At 43.0% G+C, this 14,512-nt stretch overlaps 1 protein-coding gene across 2 annotated transcripts in view; it reads left to right on the forward strand.

Moving 5' to 3' along the window:
* The window catches only part of dpa (disc proliferation abnormal), an 87,454-nt gene that overhangs the window by 5,451 nt on the left and 67,491 nt on the right, over window positions 1-14,512 (forward strand). For both annotated transcript variants that reach the window (XM_037427325.2, XM_075877231.1), the window contains exons 4-6: window positions 2,108-2,125; window positions 2,964-2,987; window positions 12,426-12,551. In XM_037427325.2, the coding sequence (XP_037283222.2) occupies window positions 2,108-2,125; window positions 2,964-2,987; window positions 12,426-12,551 (168 nt within the window). The remainder of the gene's footprint in view (window positions 1-2,107; window positions 2,126-2,963; window positions 2,988-12,425; window positions 12,552-14,512) is intronic.

The following is a 14,512-nucleotide window of genomic DNA, read 5'->3' on the forward strand; positions in this document are numbered from 1 at the left end:
TTCTGACACATAACTGCGGCTAATCTTACCACAGTAAGATGAAGTTTAAGCTTTAAAAAAAAAAAGGAAATAAAAATCTTGCCCCAAGCACCGCGCGACTGTACCACCCTGCGCCATCAGCAGGGGTGTTTTGCCAGCCACCGTCTTGCACGTGCGCCGGTGACGTCACACTTTGATGTACCTCGGAACAGGTCTATTGTAAAGTTTCTTAAGCAGTAGAGTATGGCACTGAAATGCTTTAGCATACAAGGCACTACTACCGGTATTGTAGGCGGTTACCACCTTGTTAGTCTGCTGGCCCCTGGGTTGCGTGGCTTGTGAACTGGAGGTGACCACATTTTTAGATAGTAAACAAAAAAAAACAATTCATTCCTCTTGTTCCCAGCTTAAAACTGCAAAGAAAATCCATGTGGATTTCTTGGAAGGAACACCTTTTAGTTGATAAAAAGATTTCCGTGCTTTGGAAGTGTTTGGATAGTAGCCCAAAAAAGTGCTGTGATGATTTCTTTGAAAATTTGTATTGTGTTATAATAGGCATTTCCCCAGATATCCACTGGGTTATGTTACAAACTTTAGTGGTGTCTTCTTTCATTACCTAATTGTTTTCTACCTATGCACATCGGTGCTAGCTCTGTGCCAGTGAAAGAAAAGACAACATTCTGCCGCGCTCTCGGCCTCCTGTTTTTTGGGCTGCAGCTGTCTTGCTTGCCCTGGCGAGTTTTTCGCTAAAACTCCTCCGAAGAACACGCTCGTTACAGTTTGTATAACTGGTTGCAAGCTCAACAAGTTATTTTCAGATTAAAAAAAAACAAAAAAAAACAGGATGTCAAATGTGCCTGAGGGTGCTGCCCAGTAAAATGATCACATGAAAACAGAACACTTGCTAACCGATAATTTGTGGTCAACAGGTGGTAACTGGTTGAAGGGAGCAGTCAGTTGAAGTAAAATAACCACGGAAATTTCCTTGAAGGTCTTGCTTCTCTGTTTTTCTTGGCCACAATCCTTGATGTGGCCAAAAATCTGTTGCGTGGAACATTTTTTTCTGCGCTACATGAAATGGACACAACTTTCCTAAAATTAAAGAATCAGTTGATTAATCTTGTTTAACATTCCCCTTGTTAAGAACAGGTGGCCCTATTCAAAGAATTCTGGTTACTCATCCCATTTTTTCAACAAAATATGGCGGTGTTGCTTCTAGCTTTTGTCCTGTCATCCTCATCTTGAATAAAGAGCTTCTCAACGTTAGCTCTTTATTAGTGTTTCAGTTTTTGTATTCTAGCCTGATGTACCTGGTTGTTCATGCCCAAAATAGCATCCTCATCTCTTGTTGCAAAAAAAAAAATAATCATGCAAAATTTCATTGTAATACAGGAGCTGCTACAACATTTCAGTTTTAATGTAAAGCATACATGCAATGCTTGTAAAATGTTCCTTGTTTTGCTTGCGGCTTTTTGGTTATCACAGTTTTGCTTTTTGTCCCAAGTCAACATCAAATACCATGTAGCTATTGGGCACATTCCTTAAAATGTCATAAATTAGTACTGTATTTGTGCGATTCTAGTGCACCCCGATCATAACACATAGGTAATTTTGCAAACAATAACTTGATGATAACTTTGCTTTTAAGCTCGCTGTTATGCACACTTATATCTGATGTCTACATTTAGCAAAAAAAAAAAAAAAACTATGCACTAGAGTTGGGCAGATACAGTATACTGTCAAAAGCAACGACTCATCTAGCCATCATAGCACAGTGGCTGTGGCATTGCGCCATTGTGCTCGAGGTCACGAGTTGGATTCCATCTGTGGCACCGTACTGAACGATAGTTATAGCGGGAGAACAAAACGACGACGTAGCGCTCGTGTCCTTTGTGTCCTTCTTGTCTCTGTGTCGTTTTGTTCTCGCGCTATAACTATCGTCATGCGATACCAACTAGCCCAAGCTGCCATACCGTACTGAAGTTTTGAGGAAAGAACCTTCATTTACCCTACACTTCTTAAGGTGCCCCTTAAGGTGCCCCTTAAAAGTGCCCCTTAAGGTGCCCCTTAATTGGAAATGCTGTATAACACCGCTTCTCACTTTAATTGTTTATCTTTTTTTTTTCAGCATCTAGAAAGAACACACGTAAGTTTCTGCTTTTGTATACTTGGTTTGTTTTTCTTTGTATCATTAGTAGTTGTACAGTTTTATGTGTACCACAAGTTACCTTTTATGTTTTATCATATTGAAACTTGATAAGCTTTTTGTTGGAATTCAAAAGCAAAGTAAGAATGGTGTGCAACCTTGTGCAATGCACACCACTAAGTGGCACAGTTTGATATTTGATTGAAGATGTAATTTATACTCACGGGAAATAATAAATAATATGGAGAGAAAGAAATTATGTTTTAAAGTTATCTGAAGTGTTACATCGCTGTGGATGTGGTATTGCAACCATGGAAACAACACATTAAGATGTTGAGTATTTGTTGAGCCTATGGCCACCTTCTGATGCTTTCAGTCATAAAAATTTTAAGCCCTCCAAATCCAACAAATGGCTTCCTGATTGAAGAGGCAGTTAGAATGATATGGATAGGTTTAGCAGGGTATGGCATGGCGACTTTCACTACTTTCCTGCTGCTATTGGCGCCATGCTACAATGTGATGATAGTGTTATTAAACGTTAGCCTATAAAGCTGCAAAATAAGAAAAACTAATATGCTTCTATTAAAATTTTCTGACTGATGAGTTCTTGTGTTAATCGTAGTTTATTGTGATATTTATTTTTGTGACATACAGAGAATAAATGTAATGGCAAATATAGTGGCCTTGGCCTAAAAATGAAACAGTGTTGCAGGACTACTATAATGCATTATGGAGCTCGTACTTGCTTTAATTTCTATTTATCTTCAAAGAGATCTTATCTACTAAACAGCATCTCTTCATGGTTTCTCTTACGACATACCTTTTTTTCCTTGTCCAGCATCTCGAAGTACGCGAGGAACACGTAAGTAGTCTTTAAGTTGCTTTGTGGTGAGAGCATGTCTACAAAGCTTACGAAAAAAAAGTGTCTCACTTTTAGATATAGTGTAGTAGAAACTGAAGAGGGATTTTTGGAAAAAATTGGTTTCTTGAGCTCTTTTTGCCTAAGAACCTCTCCCCCCCTCCCTCATTTGTTTTGACTTATGACAGCAACTCCCCTTGAGATTGAATGCTCTTTATGCTGTCAGAATGACAGTCAGTCTAAGGGACATCAGACAGTTGTGAAGCTAGAAGCAAGGGAACTAAGGAGCCATACATTAGACCAATCTTTAAATAAAACCAAACCTTTCCTTATTTACCTCTGCAATTTCGTTGTGTTGTAATGGTGTACATCATTGGCTTCATCATGAAGTAGAAGTCGTTTTTGGGAATAGAATAAATTTATAAAATATTTGTTACTGGCTGCAACATGCTCATAGCGAAGAGCTCATCCTAATGTTGGTTTCTACTGCCACATTCTTGAGTGAAAAAAAAAAAAAAGAAATATACAATAAGCTAATAAATCCTGTAGCCCTGTTTTTCGTTTTTATGAATCTGTGCGTTGCATCTATGATCATGCTACAAATAACTAAGGCATTATGGGTTTGAATTTTTTTCAGAATGCTAATGTTTCGTAGATATAATTGCAACTCAACACCATATAGCGGAGTAGAAATGCTGGCGCAAATCTTTGGCATTTCAGTTCCACTTGTGTGTCAACTGAACTGATGCGTGGGTAGCTTTATTGTAAGGACAGCTGTTTTTGTCGTGCCTTTGGGTGCAGCGTGGTATACTTCTGTTGGAAATCCTTTATCACGCTGGTATGGATGATACATTTCATTCACTTGAAGTAATGGATTGCTCGTAGCACCATAAATAGGCATGCGTCAGCATTATGGGGTGCTTTTTGGGCTGTGCTGAGAAGCATTTTGCTTGCTCCTCTCTGTCCATGTAACAGCCCATTGGTAAGGGCTGTTACATATCTTGATACTGTCTCACAAATAACCTGAAACAGTACTGAAGGTAGGTGGGAGAGGGGGGGGGGGGGCTTAGCCGGAGAAGATTTTTGCCAAGCAGAATATGGGTTCAGGTCAACTTACTAGTGAGAGGTCAACTTACTAGTGCTTTCTTTATGAAGCACCATAGTGCTTCATAAAGAAAGCAACAGAATACCAATCAAGAAGGGTGTAAGGCAGGGGGACACAATCTCCCCAATGCTATTTACCGCATGCTTACAGGAGGTTTTCAGAGCCTAGAATGGGAGCAGTTAGGGATAAGAGTTAATGGAGAATACCCTAGTAACCTGCTCTTTGCCGATGACATTGCATTGCTAAGTAACTCAGGGGGCGAATTGCAACTCATGATTACGGAGTTAGATAAGGAGAGCAGAAAGGTGGGTCTTCAAATTAATCTGCAGAAAACGAAAGTAATGTACAACAACCTCGGAAAGGAGCAGTGCTTCGAGATAGGTAATAGTGCACTTGAAGTTGTAAAAGACTATGTCTACTTAGGGCAGGTAATAACCGCAGAGCCGAACCACGAGATTGAAGTAACTAGAAGAATAAGAATGGGGTGGAGCACATTCGGCAAGCACTCTCAAATTATGACAGGTAGATTGCCACTATCCCTCAAGAGAAAGGTATATAACAGCTGTATCTTGCCGGTACTTAGCTACGGAGCAGAAACCTGGAGACTTACAAAGAGGGTTCAGCTTAAATTGAGGACGACGCAGCGAGAAATGGAAAGAAAAATGGTAAGCGTAACCTTAAGAGACAAGAAGAGAGAAGAGTGGATTAGGGGACAAATGGGGGTTAAGGATATCATAGTTGAAATAAAGAAGAGGAAATGGACATGGGCCGGGCATGTAGCGCGTAGACAGGATAACCGCTGGTCGTTAAGGGTAACTAATACCCCTGTCACACGGCCACCACCAAACTCCGTTGAACACCGTCAACGTGAATTTCCCCTAGGGGGTTCGACGGAGAAGGAGTTGTGGCAGTGTCACACGGCAACGACAAGGTTGCAACAGTTGCCGCGAGGTGGCTCAGCTGGCGCTGTTTGATTTTCGGAAAAGCATTCTAATTTCATCTCTATTGATTTTTTTGTGAATCCTTGTTATGCGGTTTTTACAAAACACTATTAAGTAAGTATGCGACTGACAAACCATTAAAAATAATTTCAAATAAAAACGCATTTGCTAAATGTAGCAATGCTGCTAGTGATGCTGGCCACATTGTGCTTTTAGTTGCTTTCTTGCCGGTATACATGCTCGGTACGAAAATTCTTATGCTTCCTTGCCTCGTGAGCGCACATTTTGTGTTCTTCAGCCATGAGTGACACAGCGGACGACGTGAGGAATTGGTACCACATTGCGCGGGTAATGACGTTTATCGGCTGGCGCCGGTCGGCCCGACTCGTGAGGCACGGTGTGTAGGGCATCGGTGTTGAGAGTAAGTGAATTCTGGCGGGCGTAAATATATGTAAACAAACACGCGTTGTGAATGAGTACTACAACGAAAGAGCGTTTAATATTGCCATAATGTATTATTCTTTCACTGCGGCCACTTAGTGCTTGAAATTTTTCTCTGACCTCTAGACTGCTGGGGACGAGAGTACCTCATTTCGCTGCGGAGGGAGATCGTTGAACGTCCTTTGCGAAATGCTCCGTTTACCTTCGTTTGCGTAAGGGTGGCCGTGTGACACGGACCGCATCTTCGTTGTCGTAAGGACGAGGGAGTTAAACGGTCTTCGCGGGTGCTCGTGTGACAGGGGTATAACTGGATTCCCAGAGAAGGAAAGCGGGTTAGGGGGAGACAGAAGGTTAGGTGGGCAGATGAGATTAAGAAGTTTGCGGGTATAAATTGGCAGCAGCAAGCACAGGATCGGGTTAACTGGCGGAACATGGGAGAGGCCTTCGTCCTGCAGTGGACGTAGTCGGGCTGATGATGATGATGACTAGTGAGAGGATTGGGGAGTCTTTTTTTCTTAAGGCATGGTTCGTCGCACCGATCCAAGTTATGTTACTGGTGAAGTAGTGCACAAAAAGCATAGTCACACACGCACAAAGAATATGCAAATACAAGTTTTTTATGTACAAATTTTTGTGCTTGATGTTTTTATGTGTGTCTGTGTCTTTTGGGCTCTGCTTCATCACTATCATGGCTTACCAGTAAGCCCACCAGTGCTTGTTAAGTAAAATATTGATAAATAACAGCCGCTAAACACGGCTGCATGAAAGAGGAGGACGAAGTTGGTTTCCGTTTGATGCTGGTCTGGCGCCATCTTGCTCGTCGAGTTCTGTGCGCTGTAAATAGATCATTAAACAAGTTACTCGTAACATTATTGGTGGAGGTGCGGGGTAAATGATAAACGTCTTCTTTGGTAATTTTGTTAAGGTGACGGTAATCGACACAAAAGCGCCATGTTCCATCTTTCTTTTTAACAAGGACGGCTGGAGAAGCCCAGGGGCTTCATGAAGGCTCAATAATGTTTTTCGCAAGCATTTTGTCGACTTCATGTTGTAATATTGCACGCTCCGACGCAGACACACGGTAGGGGCGTCGGTGAATGGGAGTTGCATGGCCAGTATTTATGCGATGGGTGACAATGGTCGTTTGGCCTAAAGAGTTGCTGGCAAAGTCGAAAATGCTACGATAGCCCTCAAGAACGTGGCAAAGCGCTGCAGCTTGCTCAGACGCGAGGTCCGATGACACCATTCGCTCGATGTCGGCGCCCCAAGAACGTAATGGAGTGGAACCACTGACTGAGCTGCAGCAATCGTCAACTCTGAAGGGCTCGACATGGTCATCTTGGAGAGCGGTAATCGTTTATCTGGGGCCATGACCAAGCGTCATCGTTTTCGCTACTTACGACACTGCTTACAACGCCACCAATCTTGGCTCACTTTGATCCATTAGCCCCAACCGAGGTTCACACGGACGCCAGTGGACACGGCATAGGAGCTGTGCTATTGCAGCAACAACGGGGACACGACCGTGTTATAGCCTACGCAAGTCGACTGCTATCTCCAGCCGAGCGCAACCATTCCATCACGGAGCACGAGTGCCTCGCCCTTGTATGGGCAGTCGCCAAGTTTCGTCCATACCTGTACGGGTGCTCATTCCGTGTTGTCACGGATCATCACGCGCTCGGCTGGCTAGCCTCCCTGAAGGAACCCACGGGACGTCTCGCTCGTTGGGCTCTACGCCTTCAAGAGTACACGTTCTCTGTAATGTACAAAACAGGGCGATTACATCAGGATGCGGATTGTTTATCCCGCTACCCTGTTGACGAAGCAACCGATACTGACGCTATCACGGACGTTTTTTCCGTGTCGCAGCTGTTAAGCATTGGCGAAGAGCAACGTCGCGATGCTTCTTTACGAGCCATCATTGACAAACTGGAGTCAACGCCTAGCGACCAGTCCCTACGAATGTTTTTGGTGAAAGACGGGATCCTATGTCGCCGTAACCTTGATTCCTTCGGATCAGACTTAATTCCTGTCATTCCAGCGCACCTGCGTTCCACTGTCCTGCATGAACTTCATGACGCTCCCATGACGGGCCATTTGGGCGTTTCTCGCACATACGATCGGGTATGACGTCTGTTTTTTTTGGCTTGGACTTGCCCGCTCTGTTCGACGCTACGTCGCCGCTTGTGAGCCCTGTCAGCGTCGCAAAACACCGTCTGTCCTCCCAGCCGACTACCTTCAGCCGATCGACGTTCCCAACGAGTTTTTCTTTCGAGTTGGTCTCGACCTGTTGGGCCCTTTTCCACTCTCCGTAGCCGGAAATAAATGGATTACTGTTGCCACGGACTACGCGACGCGGTACGCAATCACACGAGCACTCCCGACCAGCTGCGCTACCGACGTTGCGGACTTTCTGCTGTACGACATATTAGTGCACGGTGCTCCCCGTCAACTTCTCACCGACCGTGGCCGCACGTTCTTATCAGCTGTCGTTCATGAAATCCTGAGGTCTTGCCATACCAAGCACAAATTTACTACTTCGTACCATCCCCAGTCAAATGGCCTCACGGAGCGCCTTAACAGGACCCTAACCGATATGCTTGCCAAATACGTTGCGCCAGACCACCATGATTGGGACATTCATTTGCCGTATGTGACGTTCGCCTACAATTCATCTCGTCACAACACTGCCGGCTATTCGCCCTTCTATCTACTATATGGCCGGGACCCAACTCTACCCTTAGACACTTTACTACCTGCGGCCACTGAATATGCTGGGGAAGCCATTGCTCGCGCCGACCACGCGCGCCAAGTCGCCCGTAACCGTCTGCAGGCTTCACAGGCGCGGCAACAACAGCTCTACAATTCTCACCATAGGGACGTGCACTTTTCTCCGGGTTCTCTCGTGCTCCTCTGGTCACCTACTCGGTGCGTGGGACTGTCTGAAAAACTGTTGTCGCCATACACTGGACCATTCCGTAACGTTCGCAAAGTGACAGACGTCACGTACGAGATTGTTCCAACCGATCCAACAAAGTCGTCAGCTCCGAGCGACACTGTTCACGTGGCTCGGCTAAAGCCCTATTACCCCCCTTCGACATCATCTGCGTAAATTTAGCACCGGGACGGTGCTTCTACCGCCGGGTGTTATGATACATAACAGCCGCTAAACACGGTTGCATGAAAGAGGACGACGAAGTGGGTTTTTTTTCGTTTGATGCTGGTCTGGCGCCATCTTGCTCGTCGAGTTCTGTGCGCTGTAAATAGATCATTAAACAAGTTACTCGTAACATTATGTACTTTGTGCATTCAAATTGTCTACAAAAAAATATTTTAGAGCTTACCATCGCAGCCATGGCTGCCTATCAACATGACAGTGCACATACAGTCTAGGCTGGTTAATTCTTTTGTTACCGCACGAAAATGGCTATTTTTTCATATGTCTCTGAATTATACTTTTTGCCAGTTTGTAAACTACTCCAGCATGCAGTGCAGCATGCCAAATTTTGCACGATTAAATGCACTTTTCACAAAATACATGCAGAGCAACCAAATGATTTTGAAATGAATAAAAATGTGAAAAGTGCATAATTTTTGGTAGACAGGTAAACGGTGCAGTAAAAAGCACTGTATATGCAAAAATTATTAAAACAAAGAAAATTCAATATATACATTTTGAAGATAAATCACCCTGGGACAGTAAAAAATAATAAATGTCTGAGAAAAGAAAATCGGTACCAAGGTGTTGCTTCATTGCTCATGCCATGTGGTAAAGCATTGCATGGTTTTTCGTGTGACACAAGGGAAATCAGGCACTTCTCTTTGTAAATTATTGAAAAAAAAATCGAAAAGAGACTAAAGGTGTTCCAATATAAGATGGATGGTGGTAATGTGAATAATACCTCTATAAGGCAGATGTCCAATGAACTTGTGTATTTCGTGTAGCGTCTCCTCTCTCCATGAGCCACCTCACTCCGCATTGGTTGGCGATCAGTATATGCATCCAAGCATATTTCTTTGCATTTTTGCACATCGTATTAAAAAGAAACAATATGGCATGCAGTTCTAAAACGTTTTGCGCTGCTTCGTAGTCAGGGCCAAAATGTTCGCAGGTGGCCTTTTCGTCATGAGGAAAAGTTCTGCAGCCGATGTCAGCACATCGCGCCCCAGCTATGTGTGGACTTCGCACTTAAGCAGAGTAGCTATAAGATTGTGTACAAACGTCAGCAGCTACGCACTTGCGGTGGAGAGGTCGCAAACAAAACAAACCCACGAACGGCTGCGGACATTTCAGGCTGACGCAAAAAACATCGTCGCCATCAAGCTTGAGCGGACGTGCGGTCATCCTTTGACTCTAAGCTTGTACTCACTCAATTCAGGTGCCGTTTCTAGACAATTTTGAGTGGTGGATGTTTTGTGCAGCGCAGGGGCGCATGCGTGATGATGCCGTAGGAGCGACTAGTGACAGCTGTTGCGGCTCCGTGTCTATAACAATACAAGCGAAACTAAACGTGCTAGAAACTTTCTAGCACTAAACGTGCTACAAACGTGCTAGAAACTGACTTTAGACATGCGGTGGACCTTTGGAAATATCTTTCGCGGAATAAATTTTCCCAAAATCTTAGCAACAGCCTTTGTTGAATAGCATGCATTAATTTCTGGCAATTATAACTACTCAATACTAAGATTGCGAAGCGGACCCCTGAATTTGATATTTGACTTGCAATGATTCTTTGGATTACAGAACTTGGATTTTACTGTAGCATAACCACGACGGGCACAGATTTCTGTCAAGTGCGCGAGCCTAGTCCACTTTCCCCACAACACAGGCACATTGGTTCATGCAAAGGTCTTTCAAAAATCACTTTGTGGCCGAAACAGGCAAATTCAAAATCATTATGAAAGTTGGGTGGCTGGACTAACTACTAGAAAGTGCTGGGTGCATGAGAAACGTACTGAACATGCCAAAATCGACCATCCAAAGCGTCGATCACCGGTGATTGACTTGAATAAGCCTGGTAACAAAAAAGCCAAGACCACCGGTTTCAGTTTGAATTCAAGCTTATTACTTGCTGGTTGTTTTATGATTAGCTACATCTTCCATCAGAACAGTGAGCCCAGCTGATAGCGTTCAGTTATACAGACAAGTGAAGCTTATGAAAATGCATTTCTTGGTTCATGTTTCTTGCTTGCCTGTGACTGCAGTGTGAAAAAGACAGGGTTGTAAGAAACATAGCCTCTTGTCATGATTTCATATGGCAGGTTTCAGTAAGCATCTTACATAAATTGGTTGGGCAGTATTATAAGAGAAACAGTAATGTGTGTCAAATTGGTGAATTTTGCATGAGCAAAAGAAGAATAGAGTTTATACTGGTCCTTTGGGGGAAAATCTAGGTGCATTTTCATAAAATGGACACTTGCTGATATCTGATGTATAAGGGAATGTATTGTAAGGTTCATAAATAGCTAAGACTTATTTTGGTTGCTCAGCAGCTGGGGCATTGCTCTATTAAGCCAGAGTTTACAGGACTAAATCATACCCTCCGTCGCCAAATTTCGATTGGGACAAAATGCCAAAGTTTGTCAGTGTACGACATCGGTGTTGCGGAGTTGGCACTCCAAAATTAGAAAATCTGGAATTTTGCGACCCCCGGAGTAGAATTGGAATGGAATGGCGACGGAGCTTGGAGGAATGGAATGGGAATGGAATTGTCTTTTTATGAAAATAGAGCACATTTTCTTCAATGTGCTGTTTTTGAAACTTCAAGCATTAGTAAGACAGATCCTCGAATTTAACAATAAAGCAGTAATTTCAAAAGGTTTGGCTGATTACAAGCATGGTACATTTATAAGCAACGCACCTACTATAATTGTGTCGTTATATAGACTGTTGCTTCAAAGTTTTTCTCTATTCTCACTAACATTTTTTTTTCAAGATTGTGCTGACCATGCAAATACCATAGGTAGCTGAAAAACTGCCGCTATGTGAACTAGTAGTGTGGTTGTACTGCACGAGATAAGTCACCAAGCTACTATCTCTCTACTGTGGTAACGTGTTTAGCGTAGTTTTGCAGTGCTTATGCATTTGATGAAATCAGCTTTATGTTGTTACAATCATTCGTAGCTCGATAAAGCTGTCAAGATATGAATTTCCTATGTTGAGGAATTGTAGGAATGCAATTGACCTGCCTGCCATTCCCAGAGTGGGAATGGGCTAATATTTGTCATTCAGAGGAATTGAAAAGAGTGGAATTACGGCGAGTTGCCATTACCCAGAATTGAATTGGAGTGTAATGGAGGTGCCCACTGCACAACACTGATGGGAGTATTCTGAGACTATCAGTTTCAGTTACCTGTCACTCTGGCTAGATTTCAAGATGTAGGTGCAGAACTGTACCGCGGTGAAATGTGTCTGGTGTGAGTCTTATGAAGAATCCTGCAAGTGACACTGTGACAGTGTCAGAATACTACCATAGGTATTATATTGCTAGTTCCTTCTGACTGTGGTGTGGCCTATGATGAGATTGTTGTTTTCATATGTAAACCACCAATATTTAGTTGGTATTAATTGAGCACTGTCAGGAAGGTAAAATATCATGTTTAAATTGGGTATTTAATTAGTATTTAATACCATCATGTTCTTGAAGCCCTAAGAGCAAAATTTTATTGATCTCTATCATGGAAGTGTCAAGAAACTACCTTTGACTACACTAAATTGTGCTTTGCTTTGAGTATTTGGAATTGCAAAATATGCTAAAATGTGCAGAAGTTATTGAATGAAGCTAGTTCTAAGGTTTTATTTTCTTCGTTTTTTGTTTTGCAATTTTTGTAGTAGAGAGGCTGTGTTATTGAAGTATTTCATAAAAGTTTACGTTTTGTTCTGATAGTAAATCCACAGGATCTGAATGTTTATCGGTGATGGTCTTCATGCATATGTTTTATGGCCTTTTTCAGCATCCCGCAGGCAAAGGGATGGGGTTGCCAGTGATGGTGCAACTGCTGGTGTGTCTGTGGTTCCGTCATCCGTTGATGGAGTTAATGAGGTACCACCATCAAGCCCATATCAAAGAAATATTTCTGGTAGGTTTTTCATCCTTTGCAGGATGTTTGAGCCAAAAGTACAGCACACTAGTGGCTTCCACATAGTCCTTGAGTGCTCATTAAATCGCACAAGAAAAAGATTTGTTGCAATAGCAGTTGAACTAAGGTATATCGGGTATGAGGGCCAGAATCGGAACCATGTAGCTGAAGTTGATATGTCAAAGATTGGGTTACATAACATCACTCTACCTCTCATGCTACCTCTGTAGATAGTACCTCATATAGCACAGGTGACACTTCGTTTCATACATAAGAGACAATATTGGGTACAGAAAGACTCCTTTCGCTCTTTTCATTTGTACACAATAAACAGTGTCATCAAATACAGTAGACTTTTGTAATTTGGCTCCAGTTAATTTGTTGTTTTGGCTAATTGAATCTTCACTGAAGGACCTGGCTAGTGCACCAAACATTTTTATGGTGACAAGTTCACTGTTTTGATACTGAAATTTGCCTTCACAGGGCAGTTTTAACCTAGCTCATGTTGCACTTTTGTAACCCTAACGGTGACCACAGTAACATTTCTAATAGCAGCGTCAAGCTATGCGGTGCTTAGTGAACAGCGAGTGGCTCACATATCATCTGTCCAAATCAACTATTTTCAGCCTGCTCTGTATATAAAGAAGCAGTAAAATTGGTGATTCCAGGGGTGTAACAGCTGCACCTATTGCGCTAATTTGATACAATTTCTCTTTGTTGCGCTGAGGTGCGCCAAAGCCGTGAATGTTCAAATTGCTCTGAGCTGCACTAAAATGCCTGACCAGCCTCAAAATTATCTCAGATGCGCTAATTTTAGCGAGAAGTGGAGGCCACATTGTCCACCTGCACTTTGCATCATCAATCAAACCAAGCGGCTGACCCTAATTTAAAACACGGTGTGTTTCGAAGTACGATTGACCAGATATAAGAAGTAACAAATACTAGAAGAAGTAACAACACCGTATGCCCATTGGTTCGCGGACCACAGCGGATACCTATCGGCAGGACGATGGAACATCAAACAAACAAAAAAAATGCATTGCTGTAGCCACCAACGCTTCGCAGGAAATATGAATTTCTTGGTCGGCAAACACAGCCATGGCATGTCAGGAACGTATGCCGCATTATTCATGCATGAACAAGGTTGATGTGCTGCGAATGTCGTGCCGTTGTTGCCAGTCAACACGGTTGCCATAGTAATGACACATAAATCATTTTTCTGGCTTGAAGTTGTTTTGTCCTGGCGATAGATATCTGATAAGGGTGTAGCGGTTCAAAAATTGCTTGGCCTTGTTCTCACCTGCGCCGAACACTGCTGAAAGTAACAACGGGCTCGCGCTGTTGTTACTTTGTCTGGTCAAATGCGGCCTTATAAGTGAGCCGAGAAGTTGCGTCCTAAACCTAACCCTACTGTCAAATAAAAAACAAAAAGTGTGTGTGTGTGTGGGGGGGGTAGCAGTTGGAAAATTACTTGACCTTGTGCTAACCCACGCAGAACACTGCTTAAGGCACCTTCAGCGCAGTACACTGGCGTTCCAAGGAAAAGTGTATTATGATTTGGAAGGGGCTGTTAATGCTAGTCACGGGACACAGCACATTTTGTTAAATTACTCGTGTGTATGCGCCGCGTAACTGTGAGCACTAGTGTGATCGTTTGTGTCTAAGAAAGTTACTGGCAATCGTTTAGAGCAGTGAATGACATTTCTGCTGCCCTTAAGAAAATACTTGTGTGCAAGTTTTTTTTCGTCACCTCATTCAATTCAATTTCAAGGTCACTAGCTTGGCAGATCCAGATTTAAATGCGCAGAGTATGTCAAAGGATTCGACAGGCACGGCAAATGCTAGTGTGGGCATCGTTGTTGGCTCAGTGGTGTAATTCAGAATACATACTACTTTTATTGAAATTTCAGTGCTCATGTTCTATACGCACAATTTATGTGGGTTGAATGTTTTTTACTATG

The sequence above is a fragment of the Rhipicephalus microplus genome, chromosome X (assembly GCF_043290135.1).
Source record: "Rhipicephalus microplus isolate Deutch F79 chromosome X, USDA_Rmic, whole genome shotgun sequence".
Taxonomy (NCBI): domain Eukaryota; kingdom Metazoa; phylum Arthropoda; class Arachnida; order Ixodida; family Ixodidae; genus Rhipicephalus; species Rhipicephalus microplus.